This window comes from Aedes albopictus, chromosome 3, assembly GCF_035046485.1.
Source record: "Aedes albopictus strain Foshan chromosome 3, AalbF5, whole genome shotgun sequence".
NCBI lineage: Eukaryota > Metazoa > Arthropoda > Insecta > Diptera > Culicidae > Aedes > Aedes albopictus.
The window spans coordinates 107,803,498-107,828,195 of NC_085138.1; the positions used below are offsets into that span (position 1 = coordinate 107,803,498).

Here is a 24,698-nt window from a genome sequence, read left to right on the forward strand (position 1 = left end):
TGTGTTGATTTTTTCGCAATACTTTGTTCTGGGCACTTTTATAGCAGCCAAAATCTCAGAATTTTGTCGAAGACGCCAAGTTTGTATCTTATCAATTTTCAAAGTTACAACTGCTTTTCTATGAAAAAAATCGTATTTCAAAATTCAATAAAAAGCTTTAAACAAAAAAGGTACCTACAGTTTTTTTACCATAAATAGAACAAAGTACGATCTCTCCAATGCAACCGGGAGATTGAAAATCCATTTGCTCCTTTTTGAGATATGACATTTTGAAAAAAAGTGATTTTTCGAAGAAAAATGTCAATATCTTTTTAACTATGAAAGTTAGAACTTTGGGCTCTTTGGAAAAAATATGCGTCGTTGATAGCTCTAAAAGTGCTCGGAATAAAGTATTCACGAGAAACGAACGCATGAAAAGTTATTTCAGGAAAACTGAAATTCGTGGATCACCCTAACATGAATCTTTAAAAAATTATAAGTTCGGAACCATAAGAGATAGAATAATGGTTTCTTCGGCAAACTTGCTCCAAATAAGTTCTTTAACAACTTTGTAGAACATTTTGTGAACATACATAAAACTATTAAAAAGCAGATGTTTGGATCAGCGAAACTAGAGGGACCACCCTAATTTCACAATAATGAGAAAAAAGGTCGAAAAATAAGAAGAAAGTTTCCCAAAGACACCATGTATCTAAAACTTATGGTTTAGGCACAAACATTTTTGTCTTCGTAAACACGGCTCTGGACCCATTGTGCAATGTAGTACCCGAGTGATCAATTTCACCCCGCTGATCAATTTGACCCCGGTTTACGGTACATCATTTTAGATTCCTGAGGCGTCATTTTACAGTAGGATGGATCAACGTTGTATGGAAAAATTTAAATTTTATAGCACCAATCCCCTTCTGCGTCTAAAATTACTGCGAACAATTTTGATGCAACTGGTTGAGTCCTCGCGCTCTGTAACACGGTAGAAATTTGAATGGGCTTTAATAGGGGAAATTTCGATTGCTTGCACTTTTTCTTTGTCAAATTTTACATGAATCTTATAACTAATGATAATAAAATAAAGACTAAAGAGGACAGATCGGTGAAGTACTAGATTTGTAGTAATGAGCTGAATTTTAGTATGGTGAGAAGGTCAATTCTCCGTTTCTGCAATGAAATGGTGCAAAAAGCGTGGGTATTATGATTCCTTGTCAAATTTGATGCTGTTTGAGCAAAACTTTGGGTAACAGTGTTGTTGTTTTCTCCATTTCTTGCAACATAAACAACATAGTTATCGAAAGTTTTGCTCAAACAGCGTCAAATTCGGCAAGGAATCATAATACCCACGCATTTTGCACCGTTTTATTGCAGAAACAGACAACTGATCTTCTCACCATACTAAAATTCAGCTCATTACTACAAATCTAGTACTACACCGAACGTGCCCCAGTGCGCAGAAAAAAAATGCCGAAATGTCTTGATAATGATCAGCATCCAGTGCTAGTGAAGGTGGTCAAGCAGTCAACTGAGAGATTTGAAATTTTTTAGCTCGGCCTATACGTTTAACATAGCGTCGGAATATGAGCCATCAATAAGTTTCCAAATTCGATTATGGCTTTGATAAAATTCTTTTGCTTTTCTGAATAAGGCTGACACAAATTTTGATTTTCTCTTAAGTCCAGAGGGGTCCCCCCTTGGAAATTTTGGTCAGAATTCAACATCCTGAAGAAGTGCACAAATAAATAAACCAACAGATTTATCAATTTTAAAGTGAAATTAGATTCTTCCAGATTTTTTTTATCAAATCCGATGAGTTAAGGCGAAACTGGAAGCCTTTCCTCATTTTTTTTTGGTTTTTGATGTACTATTAAATAACGAAGCAATATTTTCAAAATCAGTATTCGTGCACATATAGAGTGTGGATCAGGGTTTCTTCTGATTTTTTTACGCGGCATAAAATGTTTTTCGTTTTTGCAGAAACCATGTTTGAACAAACTTTCACAAAAAATGGTTTCTGCAAAAACGAAAAACATTTTATGCCGCGTAACAAAATCAGAATATACCCTGATCCATACTCAACATGTGCACGAAAACCGATTTTGAAAATATTGCTTCGTTATTTAAAAAAAAATCAAAAACCAAAAAAAATAGGAAATGCTTCCAGTTTCGCCTTAAGCGGTTTTGCTTAATTTTTTTAAGAATTTTTTCATCAAATACATTTATTATTTAACAACTCCACCCCTCATTGACGAGTCAACGAGCACTGTGACAAAAGAAGAAAATGAGATTTATTCCGTTCTAGAGTATTCTCAGGATTCAGGAACACTTCAGCTTATGGCCGGAAAAAATGTTGAGTACATATTCGACGAGAAAGGCACTATCACCACTAGGTGGATTAACCTGGGTTTTTTCTAAGAGTGATTGATCAATTGATTTTCTCTTAAAAATTTTGGCTTTTAGTAAGTTTGAGTCATCAAAGCCATATGTTTTGTACTGGCGCGGATTTGATGACCTTGGCGCGGATTTCAAATGGTTTGGCGCGGATTTTGCGGTTTTCAAATCGACACTTTTGTAACAGCCCTGCGATTGAGCTCAGAGTTGGCTTCACATTTTTCCCAACCAAGCTGAATTATACGACCAAGTTTCAGGTAATTTGGCCTCATGACGAAGAGAACAAACCTGCCGAAAATACCCAAAGGCAACTTACGATTTATTTCTGCTTGAATGTTGACAGATCTCTGATCCGCAGCCCACGGAATATTGAGGAATACGTTAAACTTTTGCGATCTATACAAATCAAGGCTGATAAATTCTGTTTGCGAACGGGAGTGCAACCGGCTCTCTGGTGTTACACGAAGTATGTGATAAAGTTCATCAGTTTTCAAATAGCATGCGGCTTTGATCTTTATTGCGATATCTCCCAGTTTTTTGGCTTTAATCAGAAATGAAACGGATGTTGGTTGATCGTACGGCACCACAATTTCTTGTTTGCCTAGTATTTCTGAAACAATATAAGTTCCTTTGTTCAGTCATTTCAGCGATGTAACTGGGTCGAAAGTCAACAGGATGCAATGATAGTGTACTTCTTCGAGGAATCTATAGCCCAATTGGAGAGATAGCCTTCCCAAGTAACACACATGTTATATGAAAGTTAAGACAGCGCAAGTTTTGGTTGTATAGAAGTTTATTTTACGTTATTTCAACACAACGTTAGAATTACGTAAAATAAACTTCTATACAACCAAAACTTGCGCTGTCGTAACTCTATTATAACATGTGTGTTGCTTGGGTTAACTGTAAGAGTATGTTTTAATTTCGTCTCTCGATCAGCCGAAAATTTAATAGCTGTGTAGTGTCAAAAGCGATTGTCTCAATTTGGTAAGAATAACACTACGGCAACCTGTACCGGCGGAAGAAGTCCACCAAACAGGTGACCCCTAATTTATTATATGATGCGGCAAGATGCTTCCCTAGGAAAAATGAAACGCAATCTGTGGTATATATACCTGGACACCATCCACAGTATTTTGTCCATTCAGCGATAACTCGAGCATGGGAGTCCTCTTAGTTTTGATATACAGACTTCAATTTTTTACATTTTTTAGCCAAATCGATCAATTTGCAATTATGAGGTATATACATTTTCAACTTTTTGCAAAACTAGGGACGTGAACCTTAGCATCAAAACTTTCAAGAATTTAAATAAATAGGGTCTGGGACTATTTGGGCAGTAACACCTATTTTGGACACTTGCTGCTCTAACTCAGTCAATTTTGAACCGATAGACTTGATTTCTTAGACTCGTCGTTCAGTATCTAGCCATGTGCAAAAATTCAACTCAATCGGTTTAAAATTGACTGAGTTATAGCAGCAAGTGCCCAAAATAGGTGCTCCTGCCCAAATGGTCCCAAACCCTACATATCTATTGCATCAAACATCTGGGAACATCTGATCCCGCAATAAAGTGTATTAGAGAATTGAAAAAAAAAATAGAATTCTAGAACTCCATTAACGGAGATGCAAATCTATTATGGCTCCACCCAACAGCGTGATCTCGTGAGCTTTGGGTATTGTGCTGTGGTGTAAAATTCTAGATTATCTCTTATTTTTTATGTGTGGTTGAACATAGATTTATGAAGGTCTTATTAACCTTCTGCAATCTACTCGACTTAAAAGGGTATCTTGGAATTCTACTTACCGTCATAACCTAAAATTTCAAACTCGCCACACGGGTTGTATAAAGTCACGTTTGTCGGCAAAGAATCGATCAAAAAGTTAAACAAGGTCACTTGTATCCGGACAACTTCGAATCGTTTGATCGAGTACGGAAGGTTTGCAATAATGTAGAATGGCTTGGAAACAGTCAGCTTCACCGGAGCATTTATCAATCCCAAGCCTCGAGTAGGGCTCAGGGCAAATCCAGTCACAAACCAGGAAGTAATTGTCTTAGGGAGCACGTCAGATATGGTCAACTCCTTCTTATTGTTCATTGTGTAGGTCTTCCACAACCACGACTCAGGATAATCGGTCCCCAACAATGTGGGTTTAACACTCAACCGAGTGTGTCGTCTTGCATGGTGAGTAGAACGCTTCGAACGCTTTGATTCATCTAAAAAAAGTAGAATAATAAATTACCGACAATCTTTTATCAAAATTACTCACATTCTATCGTTTTAGAAAAAGAACAGCTGCTTTGTTTGCTCAAGGAAAACAACGATGCATTGTGGTGCGCATTGAAAAAAAAACATTTTTTTGACCTCTTGATTCAGAATATGTGCGGTTTAAAATATTTCATCTTGGGTTTTTCATTTTTCATACATTTCTCGCGTTTAGTATCACACAGGCGTATCTATTATGATCGATTTCTCTTCGTCGATTGTCTCTTCGGATTATTCCGGAAAATACGACCAACATTCGGATTGTCTCTCGGTGTATTTCGGTGAAGGACGACTAGGACTACACTACCATCTAAAACAACAAAAACAACCAAAAATGATTTGCAGGCCAACCTATTAGCCGAAGAGTAAATCGATCATTGCAGATGTGCCCTTATGATACTGAGCGCGCGATTTTTATATGAGATGATTTTTTTTTTTTATTTGTTCGTTTATTTGGGAGGCTCGGGCGCCACATGGGTATAACTGAGCCGAAATCTTTTGTTTTTACAATGATTTTACATTTTACAATTTATTACTGCCTTAAAACTATGTTAGTTTGGGAAGCCGAAGTACTCGCGGCTGTTTCGAGGTTAAGGATTGAGAAAAAAAAAATAAAATAAAATAAAATTGGAAAGGAGGGATTTAAGGGTTTAAAACTAAATTATTTGCTAACTTATACTAAAACATTGATGGGACAAATTGTCCATATCTGTAACGGAACCAAAAATAAAGGACTTTATCGGTAGAAAACGACAAGAAGAGGACAAACGGAAGGGGGTGACGACAGACAGGGGCGAACAACAAAACCAAAAGGCGGACAACGAAAACAAGGAACGTACTACATCAAACTCTGACATCAACACGTTTCAAAAACTGGTAAATCAGGTTCATGTTATCCAAATCAAGTCCTGCCAACACTTCTCTAACGGGTTTCTGTTGTTTTCCTCGGACCCGGAGAATTTCATGCAGCTCAGATCTGACCTCACGATACTCATTGCATCCCCACACGACATGTTCGATATCCTGGTAAGCCACGCCACAGACACAGAGATTGCTTTCTGAGAGTCCAATACGAAAGGTATGTGCGTTCAACAAATAGTGGTTGGACATCAACCGACACATCACACGAATGAAATCGCGGCCTAAATCCAACCCTTTGAACCATGGCTTCTTCGACACCTGTGGAATGATGGAGTGCAACCATCTACCCATCTCTCCATCTCTCCATTTGTGTTGCCAGCTGATCAAGGTCTCCTGACGGGCCAATGCAAAAAATTCGTCGAAGGCGATTTGACGCTCGTAAATATCGCCTTCGCTAGCGCCCACCTTAGCCAGAGAGTCCGCTTTCTCATTGCCCGGGATTGAGCAATGTGAAGGGACCCAAGCTATGGTGATGATGTATGAGCGTTTGGACAAAGCACTCAAGACTTGGCGTATTCCATTCAGGAAGTACGCTTAGTGCTTCATCGGTTTCATTGATCGAACAGCCTCCAGAGAGCTTAGACTGTCGGTAAAAATGAAGTAGTGCTCAGGTGAAAGAGTGCGAATGTACTCTAAGGTGTAGTATATAGCCGCTAGCTCAGCAATGTATACCGAACATGGCTTTTGAAGCATGAAGGTGGCGCTATGAAATTCGTTGTAGACACCGAATCCAGTCGAATCATCGGTTTTGGAACCATCTGTGAAGAACTGTCTGGCCCCGCTAACATGCCCGAACTTACTTGCAAAAATTTGTGGAATACCTATGGAACGATAAGATTCCGGTATACCGGTGATCTCATCCTTCATAGAGAGATCAAAATCCACAGAGGAGCTGTCGAAGTCTGAGAAGTTGTCACGATTGGTGTTAACCGGAGATGGGCTTACCTCCAGCGTCATGTACCAGTAGTACACACTCATAAAACGAGTTTGGGGATTCTGTTCGAGCAGCTTTTCGAAGTTTTCTATGACTAACGGATTCACAACCTCGCATCGGATGAGGAACCGGAATGACAACTCCGCAAAACGGTCTGTCAGAGGCTGTACACCAGCGAGTACCTCTAAACTCATAGTGTGAGTCGAGTTCATGCAACCTAACGCGATCCGAAGGCAACGGTACTGAACCCGTTGAAGCTTCAGCAAGTGTGTTTTCGCCGCGGATTGAAAACAGAAGCTACCGTATTCTAGAACCGATAGAATAGTTGTTTGGTACAGCCTGATCAGATCTTCCGGGTGTGCTCCCCACCATGTTCCGGTAATAGTTCGCATAAAGTTGATTCGTTTTTGGCATTTCTGTATCAGATACACAATGTGCTTCCCCCAGGTGCATTTGGAGTCAAACCAGATGTCGAGGTATTGTGAAGACATGCTATGAGTGATTGTCTTACCCATTAGAACGAGCGGAAACTTAGCCGGTTTGTGTTTTTTAGAAAAGACAACCATCTCAGTTTTCTCCGAAGAGAATTCGATACCCAGCTTCAGAGCCCAAGTAGACAAACTGTCCAAAGTATCCTGTAGTGGTCCTTGCAGATCGACTGCTATTGATCCCGTCACAGAAACAACACAGTCATCCGCAAGCTGTCTTAACGTGCAATTTTCCATGAGACAATCATCAATGTCTCTGACATAAAAATTGTAAAGAAGGGGGCTTAAACATGAACCCTGGAGGAGACCCATGTAGCTAATTCGTGAAACTGTCAAGTCGCCATGAGCAAAGCTCATCTGCTTCTCAAATAGCAAATTGTACAAAAAGTTGTTCATAATTGGTGAAAAGCCTCTTTCGTGCAGTTTGTCGGAAAGAACATCGACACAAACTGAATCAAAAGCCCCCTTGATATCCAAAAACACTGAGCCCATTTGCTGCTTTTGCGCAAAGGCAAGTTGAATTTCTGAAGAAAGCATCGCAAGACAGTCGTTCGTTCCTTTGCCTCTGCGGAAACGAAATTGTGTATCTGACAACATGCCATTCGATTCAACCCATTTGTCCAGTCGAAAGAGAATCATCTTCTCCAACAACTTCCGTAGACAAGACAACATCGCGATTGGACGGTACGAATTATGATCCGACGCGGGTTTACCGGGTTTTTGAATAGCTATCACTCTCACTTGCCTCCAATCATCCGGAATGATGTTGTTATCCAGGAACTGATTGAACAAGTTCAACAAGCGCCTCTTAGCCACGTCGGGGAGGTTTTTAAGCAAGTTGAACTTAATTCGATCCATTCCTGGAGCGGAATTGTTACATGAAAGAAGAACAAGTGAGAATTCAATCATCGAAAACGGTCTATCCATATCGTCTCTATCCTCGGAAACGTCACGAATTATTCGCTCCACGGGTACGGAATCTGGACAAACTTTTTTTGCGAACTTGAGAATCCACCGAGGAGAGCTTTCTCGATCCTCGTTAACCGACGACGCGTTACGCATTCTTCTCCCGACGTTCCAAAGAGTTCTCATCGAAGTCTCGCGCGACAAACCCTCGACGAACCGACGCCAGTAACCGCTTTTCTTCGCCTTGATCAAGTTCTTGAACTTGCTTTCAAGGGAAGCGAACCGCTTGAAATTTTCGACCGAACCGCGTTTCCGAAACGCTTTGAACGCAGCGGATTTCTCGCGATAGATTTCTGTACACTCGCTATCCCACCACGGATTTGGGGGTTTCCTGCGAACCGAAGGACCTGGCACTGGCCGACGTTGTGCCTGAAGCGCGCTACTGATGATCAGTTCTGATAGAAACTGATACTCTTCCCGCGGTGGAAGGACTTCTACCGATTGCTCACCGTCTATAATTGCTTCTGCGTACTTCTCCCAGTCAATGTGCTTGGTGAGACCGTAGGCGATGTCGATAGATGGAGGTTGATGTGACCCATTGGAAATAGAAACAACAATCGGCAGATGATCACTACCATGAGGATCCTGGATAACCTTCCATGTACACTCCAGCGATAGTGAGCTCGAACAGATTGAGAGGTCTAATCGGCTGTTTCTAGGGCTGCCATCTTGAGCTGGAGGTGCCACTCGTGTAACTTCTCCGGTATTCAAAATTGTCATGTTGAAGTCGTCGCAGAGGTCATATATCAACGTTGAACGGCTGTCATCGTACAGTTCCCCCCAGCCTGTACCATGGGAGTTGAAATCTCCCATGAGCAGCCGAGGCTCGGGCATAACCGAGCAGATGTGGGCGAGATCCCTGCGAGATATTGCAGTTCTCGGTGGAAGATATATGGAGGCAACACTGAGGGTTTTACCTCGGATAGTCACCTCACATGCGACGGCTTCAATGCCTGTCATCGGATGAAAATCGACTCTGTAAAATGAGTGCTGCTTCTTGATCCCTAGAAGCACCCCTCCGTACGAGTCAGATCGATCAAGGCGAATGATATTATAATCGGGAAAAGGTAAGGTTACATCAGGTGTCAGCCATGTTTCGGATAGTGCAAAAACATCGCATTGTAAATTGTTAACTAAAAATTTAAAAACGTCTAATTTCGGTGTAATACTACGACAGATCCAGTGTAGAACCGAAATCGTATCTTCGACCTCGGTGGTTAAATTAGCCATCGAAAGATACGATTGTCGCAAGGAGGGGCATTTTAGAAGCCAACTGCTTCAAAAGAGGGGTCACACAAGGAAGAAGTCCTTTTACAATGTTCTTCACGGAATCTGAAGCATTGAAGAAGCTGAGGATGATGTCTACGATGCCAGAGAGCGTAAACAATGGCGCACCCTGAGGTTGCTCCTGGTGCTCCGAATGCTGTCTTTCCGGTTGAGAATTCGAAAAACGTGGGGCATCTGGGATTTTAGATGTTCCCGGGAGTGATGGAAAGTCTCGTTCGTCCTGGATTTTGAATCCCGGAGGGGAACGTTTTGTGACTTTCTTACCACTCTTCAAATTTGTCATGGTGGGTTGGGGGTCGCTGCTAGGCAGATTCCGAGGTTTTTTGGTGGGTCTCTGGAGCCTCATCCGTTTCCTCGTTCACCCTTGAAAACAAAGGGAACCCCGTCCCCGACCTCAGAGTCAGATCCCTGATCATCGAGAGATAAAGACGAGTAGATGTTACGGGATTCAACGGTCGGGGCAGCTTTTTTCAGCATTTCGGCGTAGCTTCGCCGTGATTGCTGCTGCAACGATCGTTTTTGATGTTTTTTCTGCTGTATGTACCTTGGGCAATCAATCAGATCATGTGGACGGTCGCTGCCACAATAAACACACTTGGGCGGCGTTTTACACGCACCGTCCACATGTCTCTCCCCGCATGTTGCACAGCGAGGTTTATTGCTGCAGTACTGAGCGGTGTGGCCCAGCTGCTTGCAATTGATGCAATTCATTACCTTCGGTACATACAGCCTCACAGGTAGCCGAAGTTTGCCAATCACCAGCAGATCTGGTAATGCAGATCCGGAGAAGGTCACGCAAAATTCTTCAGATGGTGTGTAAACCTTCTTCTCGCCCTCCTGGGATACCGAATGCAGTTGCCGGCAATCCAGTATCTGGACAGGAGGTAGAGAAGGGTTATAGAAACGACCACAGCCTTGCATGATCGTTTCGCAGGTCAAAGATGCGTCGGCGACCTTCCCCGAAATCTCTATCGACGCGCTCGGAAGGTACACGAAGTACTCAAGAGTAAACAACTCGCAGGCCACAATCTCATTAGCGTGTTTTCGGTCGCCTACTGTCACCCGAAGCTTAGCTGTACCGACCATGTCAATGGAGACAACGGAAGAATATCGCTTAGTCAGATCCTTGCTGATTTGAACGGTGTTCAAACGTTTGCCTTTGGGTCGGAAGAAAACAACATATGGCCCGCCAAAGTCGGGAGGGTAGGCCTTGAGGCGGGGGGACGTCGAAACAGATTTACTGTTGGTGTCCATTTGAGAAGCACCAGGGTGAAGGGAATCAAAGGGGTTAGCATTTATATCGCCTTGTTGGCTCGAGCAGTCCGATGCCAATAACAAAGCTTCGTTGATGCGGTACGACGTACCCCCGCCATCGTCATCATCGCCCATTGTGGTAGTTAACTACCACCATGGGACACTCAAAAACCTTAAACTAACACTATCACTGAGACGAGAAATAATCAAAAAACAAGGGACAAAATTAACGCTACAGGAAAAGTGAGAAAAAACTAGGAGTGGGTAATGTCTGAGACATAACCGCAATGTTGACGTAGGACAAAGACTGGAACAAGATTCCGACTTTTATATTTCCATAATACAATGTTTCTTGTTATGATAATACAAATGGTGAACTGATGTGTTGAGTAAAGTTGTTGTGTGATCGCTTTCGCTGAACAAAGGCATTCATAACCCAACAAACAGTTTTGCTGTATAAGAGTAAAACAAATCACTCATAAGCTAACTTTAACTCAAGAAGCTGTTATTCAGCTGGTTCGGTTACTTGAAAAGATGTTGACTAGTTCAAGAGTTATTTAGTTTTGAAGAGAAATGGTCAAATTACTGTTCTACGAGAGAATTTTCATCGAGCGGATAAAATTATTAGATAATTGAACGGCGTTAGATAGATCTTTTCAACTAAAGTTTAACGTGAAACTTTTTCGACAATGAGCCATTTTACGAAGTGACAACAATGTTGATGATGATATTGGTTTTCACGGGTTATTTGACGCTACCTTCTGTCAAAATTCATTAATAAAATCGGCTCGTAAAATGGACTATACGTTGTTTTCATCCGGGAAGAACATATTAGTGGCCGACTTCACTATTGCTGAACTACCAAGCTTTCAGTCTGTCGCTTTTAATTATCCGAATCATAACTCATGAGGAATCATTTTCGCTGATCCTGGAAAAGACCGTTTATAAAACGGAAGATTTTGGCAAGACAATCGCATGAATTCATCACGCAATACGATTTTACCCATACTGAATGCGGCCGTTTGCTGTCGTGGATGAGATTCCTGGTGCTGCCACCACGATAACCGAGAGTCATCGCTGAGTTTGTGTGCTGCTGCCTAGCTGGGAGGTGACATCTCCCTTCTCCTTGACTGATCCAAGGAAAATGACGAAAGATAACAGAGGAAACAGCTGTTATGCCCCTAGATTAGCAGATGAAGCTCCTCCCATTCGGCGGGCTTTCCAGTTTATTCCATTTGTATGACCCGCCCATATTGTGTCAGACGCTTCAAACGACTAATCAACCGTTCTATGAGACAATTTTTAATCGAACGGATAAACTAATTGAAGTATTGAATAGTTAAGATAATTTTAATTCGATAAATATTAGAATGAAACAATGTTCCAGGCACATTTGTCTGAATAAGATAATGCGTTGCTAAATTTCGTGTAGAAAGATTAGTGATCGATTTTGCTGTTGCTGAGCCACCAAGCATTCAACCATTCACTTTTCGAATGCACTACACTTTTACCGATCGATGGAATATATCCGAAATTTATCCGATTCATAACTCTTAAGGAATAATTTTCTCTGGTCCTGAAAAGGTCCGTTCAAATAACGGTTGATTTTAGAAAGACAAAGGAAAATTATCCGCACTGAATGCGGGAAGCCATCGAAAACTGCCGCCACCTGCTGCCGTGAATGAGATTCCTGGTTCTATCAGATAGATAGCCGAGAGCCGTCGCTGGGCTGGTGCGCAGCTACCCAGCTGCGGAGGTAACTTCCATTGCCGGGCCCACCGCAGCCGTGATCAGTGGATGAGATTCCTGGTGCTATCAATCGTCGCAGTTGACGTGCTGCTGCCGTGGACGTGATATCCACCTCCACCCTCCCTGACTGATCCAATGAAAATGACGAAAGAAATCAGAGGGAACAGCTTTTATGCCCCTAGATTAGCAGATGAAGCTCCTCCCATTCGGCTGGCTTTCCAGTTTATTTCGATTGCATGACCCGCCCCGCATGCTTCGGACACTTCAAACAATTTTTAACCAAGAAATGAGAGAAATTTTCATTTAACAAATAAAGTAACAAAAAAATATAAAAATATTTAGATCATTTCAATTCGAAAAATGCTAGAATTAAACAAGGGATCGTCCTTAAATTACGGCACACAAAAACTAGTCATTTTCAACCCCATCTCATCCCTGTCACACTTTTTGTATGGGACCTCTGAAATTTTTGTATGGATCGTCACACTTTGCTGACCCCCCTCCCCCCTATTTAAACGTGACGTAATTTCTGGACGCTCCCCAATGTTTCACGAAAAATGGTTCTTATAGGACAATGCGTTGCTAAATTCTGGGTGGAACGATTAGTGGTCGGAATTCAATCTTTCATTTCTCGATTGAACCACACTTTTCTCGATTGATGGAATGAAATTATCTGATTTACAACTTTTGAGGAATTATTTTCGGTGGTCCTGAAAAGAACCGTTTGATTAATTGACGATTTTAGGAACGAAATGGCATGAAAACATCATGTCACGCAATGCGTGTTGGTGTTCTCCTTGCTAAATACTGGTACGCCGCTTTCTGCCATGGATGAGATTCCTGGTGCTATCCGCACGATAGCCGAGAGTTTTGCGGCTGGGTTGATGTGCCACTGTTCAGCTGTGGGGGTGACATCCACCCTCCCGCATAGAAAATTATGGTTTACGGTATCATTCATATCATAAGATTTTTATTCGTGGAATAATAATGATAGATGTAATAATAATTTAATGATTGAATGATGAACGTTGTTAAAATCTGATCATACAAGACTTTTCAAATGCCATAGTATGAATGATTACGATTCACTTTATGATTTATGAATGATTTTCAATAATTTAGTTTTGGCTAATTCCCTGTCTATAATTAATTTATTATAGTTAGCATGTAATATCGTAGGTAATCATAACGTTATTATGGTATCATGTGTATACCTACCTTGCATTAGTTACCCGATTTGACACCGCTGAGCAGAAATTATCTCTGATATTTAATCGACTTCCAAATTTCAACACTTTATCGCTGGTGCGTTCTTGCCGGGAATTTGTTGGCATCGCAGGTTGCAGGCGGTGCATTAGCGTGTGTATGTTGCAACGTCGTCGCACCATTCTTGGGTATCGACTCTCACTAGGTTGAGGGATGATTGTTTTGCCGGAAAGAATGTATTTTCAGGTGCAGATTAGCTGCCGTGGTCCATTCCAACAACAACAGCTTCAACATCGGATTTCCTCGCTTATTGCCACATAGTGTGGCCATGCCCTGATGGTCGTCCGGTAATCCTCCTTCTGGCATTTCTGTTTGAAAATGCTTCCCCGAAAAAACTTCACAACATTATCGTCTTTGAATAACCCGCGAGCACTAATTGTATTTGGCGTAATCAGTAAACACCGCGCGACGATCGACGGAGCAACCCCGGGATTCACAGTTCGAACACCAATCAACCACCGAAAAAAAAACACTTTGATAAACACAAACGATTCGGCGGTAGTCAAATGTGACAGAAGCGGCCGCCAGCGTCAAATGCGCAGGGGTGGATTTTTTTTGTCGATAATGCAGATGTGGTGAAATATTTCAGTTTTGCTTTAATTATTCCCTGTATCATATATTAAATTATAGAGTGATTATAGCATGAACGATATCACAAAATGTTTGTTCGTGTAAAAATGCGTTTTTGAATGGTAACGATACTTAACAACCCATTCGGTCTATCATAAAAAGTCCGAAAATTATATTTGCTATAATCCATATAATTTATGCTATCATAGGTTTACAATCCGTTGTACGATAAGATGTATAATTAAAAAATGATAACCTAAATCAGCACTGTATGATACCGGTTTATTCGGGCTGTCTGACTGATCCAACGAAAATGACGAAAGAAATCAGAGGGAACAGCTTTTATATCCCTAGATTGGCAGATGAAGCTCCTCCCATTCGGCTGGCTTTCCAGTTTATTTCGTTTGCATGTCCCGCCCCGCATGCAACAGACGCTTGAATCGGTTAATCAACCGAGAAATGAGAAAATTTTCATTTAACCAATAAAGCAATCAAAATATTGGAAGATTTAGATAATTTTAATTCGAAAAATGGTTAAATTAAACAATGTTTCACGAAAAATGCTCTGGATAGGATAAAGCGTTGCTAAATTCCTGGTGGAGTCATTAGTGGCCGGCATCATTATTGTTGCGGGGCCACCAAGCATACAATTTTCACAATTCGGTTGCACCGCACTTTTACCGAGCGATGGAATGAAATAATTATCTGATTCACAACTCTTGAGGAATAATTTTCTATGGTCCTGAAAAGAACCGTTTGAATATTAAACGATTTCAGACAGAAAATTGACATGAATTAATCATGCCACGCAATGCGTGTTAAATTTCTTCGTGCTGAATGCTGAACGCCGTCGAAAATTGGCCCGCCGCTTGCTGCCGTGGATGAGATTAGTGATCGCCCTCACTGTTGCTGAACCACCACCAAGAATTCAATCTTTCACTATTTGTTTTCACTACACTTTCTCGGTCGATGGAGGAAATTTATCCAATTAACTCTCTCGGAAGCATTTTCGAAGAAATTGAAATCAATTCATCATGCCACGCAATGCGTGTTGGATTTCTCCGTGCTGTTTGCTGGAAGCCGTCGAAAATTGGCCCGCCGCTTGCTGCCGTGGGTGCGATTCCGGATTTTGCTGCTGCCCCTGCCACCACCGTCGATCAATCTGATGTTCATACACTTCCTTGGTCTGCCGTGTTACGTTGAGCACATAGTGGGTAAGGTGCGATGCAAAGAGAAAAGAGATCGGATAAGCGTCGAAGCACACTCTGTGGAAACTATATGCAGAACGCATGAACCGTACATAGTAAATGAGTTGCGATGAGTGCGAAGATGCGATGGAGCTGCTTCGACGCATGTGAACGCAAGAGAACGCAAGAGAACGTTTGTCGGGTATGGATTTTATGATTGCGCTCGTTGTGTATGTAAAGGAATGCGGATTTAATGTTTTGGAAATGCTGGTAGGTAATATAAAATGCGTTAATAAGTTGTTGTTTTAAACATAACTCAATGCTTTTTCACATGACTTGCATTTGATGGACCAGACGTAATAAAAATTTATCATACTGTCTATCGATCGCCATGTAAAATAACATATTTCATTGCATATAAAATAGTATTCAATCAAATCGTTTAAGTTTTTTACAGCATCATTTTGTTATTATATGTGTATAAGAAAACAGTTTATTTTCTCTGTTCGGGATTTAAATCAAGTGATCAATGTTTGATATGGCCGTTTGGTCAGTGCATGTTATTCATGTGCAAGTTAGAAAGTTTAAGGTAATTAAGTTTATGGTATTTAACTTAATTGCTAAAAGGATTCTGATTGAATGGTTCTGTTTTTTTCTTTGTCAGGCAAAACTAGATCCCTTAACGAAAAAAGTATGACATCGATTTCGCTTGATACTCTTTTACCTATTATATATGATGACTATTGTGTACTTATTGAAGACATCTTTTCTCGTAGAAAATTTTGTAATAAAAAAACCTATACCCTTAAATAATACATACTTGCCGAATTTTTGTTTCTTTTTGCCTAGGTCAGCACAATCAGCACAATCAAGTAATGTTTTGATGCCGAAAATCAGTATAAAAGTCTCATATTGATTTTAATTGAAATCAACACTCAGATATCCCAGTCCGGAAAGTAAAAATATGTGTCTAATCTAATCTAATCTAATCTCAAACTAACGCAGCCATTACTTGAATGCATCCTGGAAAATGAAGGCTATCATTTTTCTTGTCTAACGGCCAGGCCAACTGCGCAGCATGTACCGCAGAGAAGATTTCAAGGGATAGAAAGATTTCAACATAGTCAATATTTGAAAACATTCTACACCTTGAAATCGAGGGGAAAGATGGAAGCGTGGACCTCCCGTACCAAACGCTTCCAGATAACGATATATATATTTAAACATGTTCGCATGTATTAATATGGTGATGTATACGGTGATTTGCTAAAAAATATTGATTAGTGCGCCAGGAATTGTGGTAAGATTCACTGAAAAGAGAATAAAGGATTAAGTAATGAATACTGAATAGGGCATAAGTGATACGCTCGTTACAGTTACTATTTTGTAAAACATGGTATTATTATAAAATTACCTGAATCCCCCTGAAACAAAAGATCTATTAGCAGTTAAGAACAATACATAAATTAAAGCATAAACATTACAAAAATACATCAAATTTTAGTCTGGTATGCTACCACTTTAGGCAGTAAAATAGCAAGATTAAAATTTGATGCAATGTGGTAGATCTTACACCGTAACGCACCGTTCTAAGGTGATCTACCCACGTTACGGGAACAGTCCGGAAAGTAAAAATATGTGTATACATGAAGACATTGTTCACGCGGATACAATTACATTTTATACATTCTTTTCTCAAATAAATAATTCAATAATCTCAATCTTGTACAGTTACACCAGATTTTTTTTCTGAACTGGTCGGTTTTTGCTATTGCAACAGGATCAAAACTACTAAGTTATAGCAAAAAAAAACGGCCCGCGCAAAACAATAAGAGGGTGCGTTTTATCTTTCCGCTCTTATAGATGAAACGATCATTTCACTACCCACATCCAAAGAAGCGCTTCAACATACAAACGACTTCATCGATCAAATCACGCGAGTCGTTGATGCGCACGAAATAGGCGAAAAAGGATGTGAAAACAACATGCGCACCCTCATTGAAAACCTCATGCACTATGGCCTATCAAGCATCCCTCTTCTCATCTCATAACTTATCGCATCCGATCGCATCTCACCTTACCCACTATGGTCACAGCCTTAGACGGTTAGAAGGTGAATGTGCAACAGTCCCCATGCCGAAAACCACCGCCACCGAGCCGACACGGCCGTCAAAGAAGAATGAGCGAAATCGCAAACGAAGAAAGTGGGCAGCTCTCGTTCGATGCGTTCACCTCGAGACGACAAAGACGAATGAGGGAAGATGCGAAGAAGCAGTAGCTTTTATATTCGACGGGAGCATCCAAAATGTGCTCGATCGTGATTGGCTGGAATAAACATGGGTTCACTTTTTCAAATTTTTCAATAGTTTGTTATTGAAAATCAGCAAATGTTAATATTGTACATAATTGGTGTAAAGATTTCCAATCGATTGGAGCCAAAATTTTGAAAATTCAACGAGAAATGGCTGAGTTATTAACGCTCAAAATCTCCACTTCAAACGTAACGCGGCCGATTTCTGAAAATTTAGAATGACACCCGGTATAGAAAAGAGAGACGTAGTCCTACGTCAAAACTGCTTATGTACCAAATTAAATCTAATCAAAGAGTCAGTGGAGAGGGGGGAACAACGAGAGGTAACTTTATGTACTTATCTTTGTGCACTTTGTTTAGCCACAGTCTCGACGACGACAGGTCCAAGCGATCGGATGGCCCGCACAGGGAGGAAGCGAGCTGCTGCTGAGCGCCCGTCGTTGGTGTGGCGGTTGAACGCTCTCTGCTCTTCTCTCGGTGGGCTGCTGCTGTCGACGACGATGAGCTTGGGTACTCACTGGAAGAAGCCGATCACGGCCGCGCGAGCGGCGATGTGTGCGGGGGGTGCTGCACTGCTGTGCTCGATAATCGGTCAATGCGCCACGTGATACAATTAAAACGTGAACTTTACTCAAACTTACCCCACGTCTCCACTAGACAGAAATGTCTTGCCATTTTGCTGCCAGAAAGAGAAAACGTAACAGAAATGATCAACACCGCTGCTTTCCATGCAAACAACGAGAGAACATTTCTGTCATGACACATCTGTCCAGCAAAATGGCAAGACATTTCTGTCTAGTGGAGACGTCGGGTAAACGAACTTTTGCGGCAAAAATTGTGGCCTAGCCAACCGCACTCGTCCCACTGGGGAAAATCACTTCAACACTTGATCACTCGGGAAACTAGCACTTTGGAAAATAGCCACCGAACTGGATAGTATCGGGAGACAAACCGGACGAACGAAATGTTGCGACTGTCTCGCACGAACGCTCGCCAAAGAGTCGAGATGAAATTCGCCTCAAAGAAACTTTTTTCGACATTTATACCGGAAAAATAGGAAAAAAAAATCAAAAATTAAAAAAAAAAACAAGATGAAATATTTGAAGCCGCACAGATACTGAAACTACAGGTCCAAAACTTCGATCCTAGCGAAAAGCAATTGGTGTACATTCACTTTTCATAATACTACCTTTTGGACATAGCGTCCACCGGATAGCGTGAAGTGTACTCGTCCAGAAAGTGGTATTGATGTGCGAGCTAGTGTGCGAGCGTGTCTGGACCTAGATGAGCCCATGAATAAGGCCAGCAGTGGCCGAAAGAGGTTCTTTCACAAAAACGGATATGTTAACTTTCCTAGGTTATCCTAGACCTCTAGTGTGGACAGTTTTGACGTAGGACTACGTCTCTGTTTTCTATACCCGGTGTCATTTCAAAATTTACGAAACCAAGAGCGTAACGTTTGAGTGAAAGATTTTAAACGCTCACAGTATCTTTCCCACTGTACGAAATGATAAACAAATCCCGTTTTTTGAGAGATGAAACTCCCGCGTTTAATTTGTAATATTCGGTGAACCTAATAATCATTGATAAATAGTTGAAAAGTTGTTTTAAAGTCAGACATTGAAATCGCTGAAATCTATAAATATGGGTAGCGGACAAATTTTCTCGTTCAGTCTACCAACGCTCTCTGATTGGTACGCATCGTGAGGGCAACTACGATGCAGGAAGGAATGCGAACATGCGAGAGCTGTTCGTCAGTTCCATTTCGACCACCGTCGAGGTGACACCTCGAGCTGGGCAGCGGCACATCGACTCAGCGACGACACTCGGCTATCGTACTGATAGCACCAGGAATCTCATTCACGGCAGCAAGCGGCGGGCCAGTTTTCGATGGCGTCTAGCGTTGAGCGCGGAGAAAACCAACACGAATTGCGTGGCATTGTAAATTCATCAAAATCGTCCATTATTCAAACGGTCCTTTTCAGGACCATCGAAAATTATTTCTCAAGAGTTAATTGGATGAATTTCCACCCTCGATCGAGAAAGGTGTAGTGCAAAGCAAGGACAGAGCGTCGTTTCTCAGCAAGAGTGAAGCCGGTCATTAATCGCATCCACGGCTACAAGCGGGGGGCAGCTTTCGACGGCGTTCAGCATTTAGTGCGGAAAAAACAAACACGCGCAGTGGCATAGTGAATTCATTTAATTTTCTTCCTAAAATTATTCATTATCCAAACGGTCCTTTTAAGGACCATCGAAAATGATTTTTCAAGAGCTGTGAATCGGATAATTTCATTCCAACGAACGGGAAAAGTGTAGTACAACCGAAAAGTGAATGATTGAATGCTTGATGACTCATCCAGCAACAATTATGATGCCTAATTGTTCCACCCGGACTTTGGCAACGCATTATCATAACCGGACCATTTTGCGTGAAAAATTTTTCAATTTTAACATCATTTTAATCTAAATCATCTAATATTTTGGTTACATTATCCGCTCAATGAAAATTTTCTCATTTCTCGGTTGATTAATCGTTTGATGCGTCTGGAGCATGAGGGGCGGGTCATGCAAACGAAATTAACTGAAAATCCTGCCGAATGGGAGGAGCTTCATATGCTAATCTAGGGGTATAAAAGCAGTGTTCTCTGTTTTCTTTCGTCATCATCATTCCAAGTTTGACTTTCACCAGTGATAGACGTGTTTGCAAAATCGGAAGCGGAAAATTATCCCAATCGAAATCAGAATCGTGTTCGCGTTCGAAATCGTGTTCCACGGTCGTCTCGATGACGCGTCGGCGCAAAGGTCGGACCGTAGGCGAGTCGGCCGACACTACCGCTAGCACCCCAGACCCGGGGCCGAAGAAAAAGTACCGCGATGATGACGAGCAGACAATCGTGGAAACCATTCTGTCTCGTAACCCGTACAGTACGGGTGGCACGGCAGTGAACGAAAGCGACCTAGGCGATTTTGGCGAAGGCATAGGTGATGACAACGAGGACGGTGACGAACTACAGCACCAGTACCAACAAGCGCCGCAGCAACAACGAACTGCGGCCCCGAAGGTGCCCCCGCTGATGGTAAAATCAGTCGATCTGGGCAGGCTGCAAGCTACGATGAAGGCGATCAATGTCAATGCGGCCTACAAGCTGTGCCGCGTTGGCATCAAGGTGGTTATCAGCTCCATGAAGGAATACCTGAAGGCGAAAACGTACCTGGAGAAGTCCAAAATGGAGTTCTACACCTTCGACATTCCATCGGAGAAGCCGTTCAAGGCTGTGATCCGTGGGTTGCCGAACAAGAAACCGGAAGAAATCAAAGCCGACCTGGAAAAGCGCTACAAGCTCAAACCCGTAGCCGTATTCCCAATGTCGCGTCACGACAAATCGAAGGTGTACAGGGACTGCTTGTTCCTGGTGCATTTCCAGACAGAAACTGTTACTCTCGGCGCCCTGAAGGCGGCTAGGGTCGTCCTCGACATCATCGTTTCCTGGGAGGCGTACCGTGGAGCAAATCGGGACGTTACCCAGTGCATGCGATGCCTGCAGTACGGACATGGAGCAAGAAACTGCCGAGTGAAGCCACGGTGTGCCGCTTGCACACTCCAACACGAAACCAAGGACTGCCCCATCGAGGAAGTTGCCGAATACAAGTGCGTAAATTGCGGCGAAAATCACCGTGCCACCGACCGGACGTGTGCCAAGCGCGAAGAATACAAGCAGATCCGAAGTAAATCAGTGAACCAAAACCAACCTCGTCGCCGTCGCCAGGTGGCTCCGCAGTTCAACACAGAAAGTTTTCCGAATCTCCCCCGCCAGACCGGCCAGCCAAGCCAGCGCTCCTCGGATCCGAGGCCCGCAAACCCAGGTGCATCGTATCGGGACATTCTGCGCCACGGTCCACCGCCCGGTTGGACGGTCCCCCAAGCTAGTCAACTCAAGCCAGTGGAGGATGAGGCTCCCTTGCTCACGCCAGAGCAGTTGATGCCCATCTTCCACGAAATGTGGACCAAACTACACCAGTGTCGCACACGTGCTGACCAAATCATCTGCCTCGGTGAGTTCATCATTCGCCATGGCTAATGATACGAAAATAGTACTCTGGAATGCCCACGCCGCCAAATGCAAGGCCGTGGAATTATTGGATTTTGCGAAGAAGGAGGAAGCTGACATCATCGCCTTAACCGAAACCCACCTGAAACCTGGAGACAAGTTTAGCCTGCCGGGATTCACCATCGTACGCCTGGACCGAACAACGGCTAGAGGAGGAGGAGTTGCAGTGGCTGTCAGGCAGCCAATCAAATTCGAAACCAAGCCCCACTACCAAACAACGGTAATCGAAGCCATCGGAATCGAGCTTCGAACTTCGAACGGCCCGCTGTTGGTGATCGCCGCCTACTGCCCCCAGCAGTGCTACGAAAACACAGGTAAGGCTCGGCAGTTTAAAAACGATCTTGTCAAGCTGACGCGGCACTGCAAGAAGTTCATCGTGGCGTGCGACTTGAACGCCAAGCACGAGTGCTGGGGAAACCACCGCCGTAACAAGAACGGGAACATGCTCTTCGACGAGTCCCAACTGGGCTATTTTGCTGTACACGCCCCACGTGAACCAACATTCGTGTCTCCGGCGGGCTCCCCGGCTTGCCTGGACTACTTCCTCACCAACACGGAGGTCTCCCTGCCGATCACCGTGAACGACCTGAGTTCTGACCACTTGCCCGTCCTCACACGGGTTGGTGGCGAAGCGCAGTGCGGCATCCGTCGCACGAGAAAAGATTACCATCGAGTCAACTGGGTGGAGTTCCAGCGGCGAGTCGACTCCAGAATCATCACGGATATGCAGCTGAATACCGTCGAGGACGTCGATCGAGCGGTCGGCAACCTGCAAGCGGCCATAGCGACAGCGGAAGATGAATGCGTCCCCAAGGTTGAAACAGTAAGTAGGTACCTAACACTTGACCCCGAAACCATCAGTATCATTAGAGCTAGGAACGTTTTTCGACGACAGTTTCAACGTACAGGTGATCCATTCAAAAAGTATCAGGCCGGTCATTTGACCAAAATTATTGCAAAACGAGTTCAGGAAATCAAAAACGATAGGTTCAGAAAAGACATAAGTAAGATGAATCCCCACGCAAAACCCTTCTGGAAAGTTGCCAAAGTGTTAAATTCAAAACCTCAGCAGGTTCCTCCCCTAAAATTAAATGATAAGCTACTTGTCTCGCCACTGGAAAAGTCGAACACAATAGGAACACACTTCAGCCAATCACATCTGATAGGAAGTACTATGGTCAGCCCGATGGAGCAAGATGTATCCAACACTCTATCCATCTTGAACAACACCCCGTGCTACGTCCCCGAAAACAAGAAGGTCTCGGTTGAAGAAGTCCAAGCCGCTCTCAAAGGTTCTAAAAATATGAAAGCGCCCGGCTTCGACTCGATTTTCAATCTAGTGCTAAAAAATCTAAGCCTGTCCACCCTGGCTCATATCACCGATATTTTCAACAAGTGCCTCGATCTGAACTACTTCCCATCCTGCTGGAAGATGGCGAAGATAGTTCCGATTTTAAAGCCCGGAAAGGACCCCACAAGTCCCAAAAGCTACAGGCCTATTAGCTTGCTGTCAGCTCTCAGTAACCTTTTTGAGCGACTTATCTTGAATCGTGTCCAAGACCATGTGAACAACAACAACATTCTGCCTCCGGAACAATTCGGCTTCCGCAAGGGGCACTCGACGGCTCACCAGTTGTTTCGGGTAGCCAATATCATCAAAAAGAACAAGTCCGTCGCTAAGTCCACAGTCATGGACCTTCTCGATGTTGAGAAGGCCTTTGACAACGTGTGGCACGACGGGCTAGTGTTCAAATTGTACCGGTACAACTTCCCAATCTACCTCATTAAAATAGTTCAACACTATCTGAAAAACCGGGAGTTTCGAGTGTCCCTCAATGGTCAGCTGTCCGACAACTTCCAGATCCCCGCTGGGGTCCCCCAAGGAAGTCTGCTTGGGCCGATTCTCTACAGTATCTATACTTCAGATGTACCCCAATTTCCGGACGGCTGCTACCTGTCTCTCTTTGCGGATGACACAGGCATCATGGTCAAGGGAAGACACACAAAAGCTGCAACTAAAAAGTTGCAAGAGTGCCTTAACTCCTTCCAGCAGTACGCATCCTGCTGGAAGATAAAACTAAATGCAACAAAGACGCAGGTAATAATCTTCCCCTATAGTCGCTCGCCCAGGCTTACCCCCTCTGAGAACTGCAAAATCCATATGGATGGTGTCCCGATCGAATGGTCCCTCGAAGTCGTTTACCTCGGGCTAACTCTAGATCGAATGCTCCTCTTCAGATCGCACATCGAGAAAACAAAAGCTAAATGTAACCAAATTGTAAGATCTTTGTATCCCCTTATTAACCGTAGGTCAAAACTATGTCTAAAAAACAAAATAGCTGTATACAAACAAATAATTTCCCCTGTAATTCAGTATGCGATGCCCGTCTGGCACACAACTGCAATGACCCACAGAAAATCACTCCAAAAATTACAAAATAGAACATTAAAAATGATCCTCAATGTACCCTTTAACACCAGAAATGCAATAGCCCACCAACTAACAAATACAAATACAATAGACGAACAAATTGCAACAACCTTTCTAAAATTTAGAGATAAAGCACTGCTATCGGAGCACGCACTAATTAACTCGCTGTTCCAGAACAATTAGGTTAAGATTTAGTTAGGTTAGTTTGTAAGTAGTTATGTAAGAAAAATCACAAAACAGTGCTTCAAAAGCAAAACATTTTCTATTTGTAATGTCAAGGGTCCAACTAGTCAGAAATGACCAAAGCTGAAATGATTATAGAATCAGTATCACTTAAAATGTATAACTTATAGACATGTAAAGAGAAATGGAAATAAACGAAATTTAAACTTAAAAAAAAAAAAAATTTCTTTCGTCATTTTCGTTGGATTAGTCAAGCGGGTTGGATGTGAATGTCACCTCCAGCAAGGCAGCAGCACAACAACCCAGCGACTGCTCTCGGCTATCGTGCTGATGATAGCATCTGGAATCGCATCCATTGCAGCGGAGCGGTGGGTCAATTTTCGACGGCGTCCAGCA

At 42.7% G+C, this 24,698-nt stretch overlaps 1 protein-coding gene across 1 annotated transcript in view; it reads right to left on the reverse strand.

Annotated features, from left to right (window-relative positions):
* LOC109415050 (thioester-containing protein 1 allele S3-like) overlaps window positions 1-24,698 on the reverse strand; it is a 49,700-nt gene that overhangs the window by 12,400 nt on the left and 12,602 nt on the right. Inside the window, exons 9-10 of the mRNA XM_029877332.2 lie at window positions 4,187-4,597; window positions 2,696-2,989 (exon numbers count right to left, since the gene is read on the reverse strand). Of these exons, the coding sequence (XP_029733192.2) occupies window positions 2,696-2,989; window positions 4,187-4,597 (705 nt within the window). The remainder of the gene's footprint in view (window positions 1-2,695; window positions 2,990-4,186; window positions 4,598-24,698) is intronic.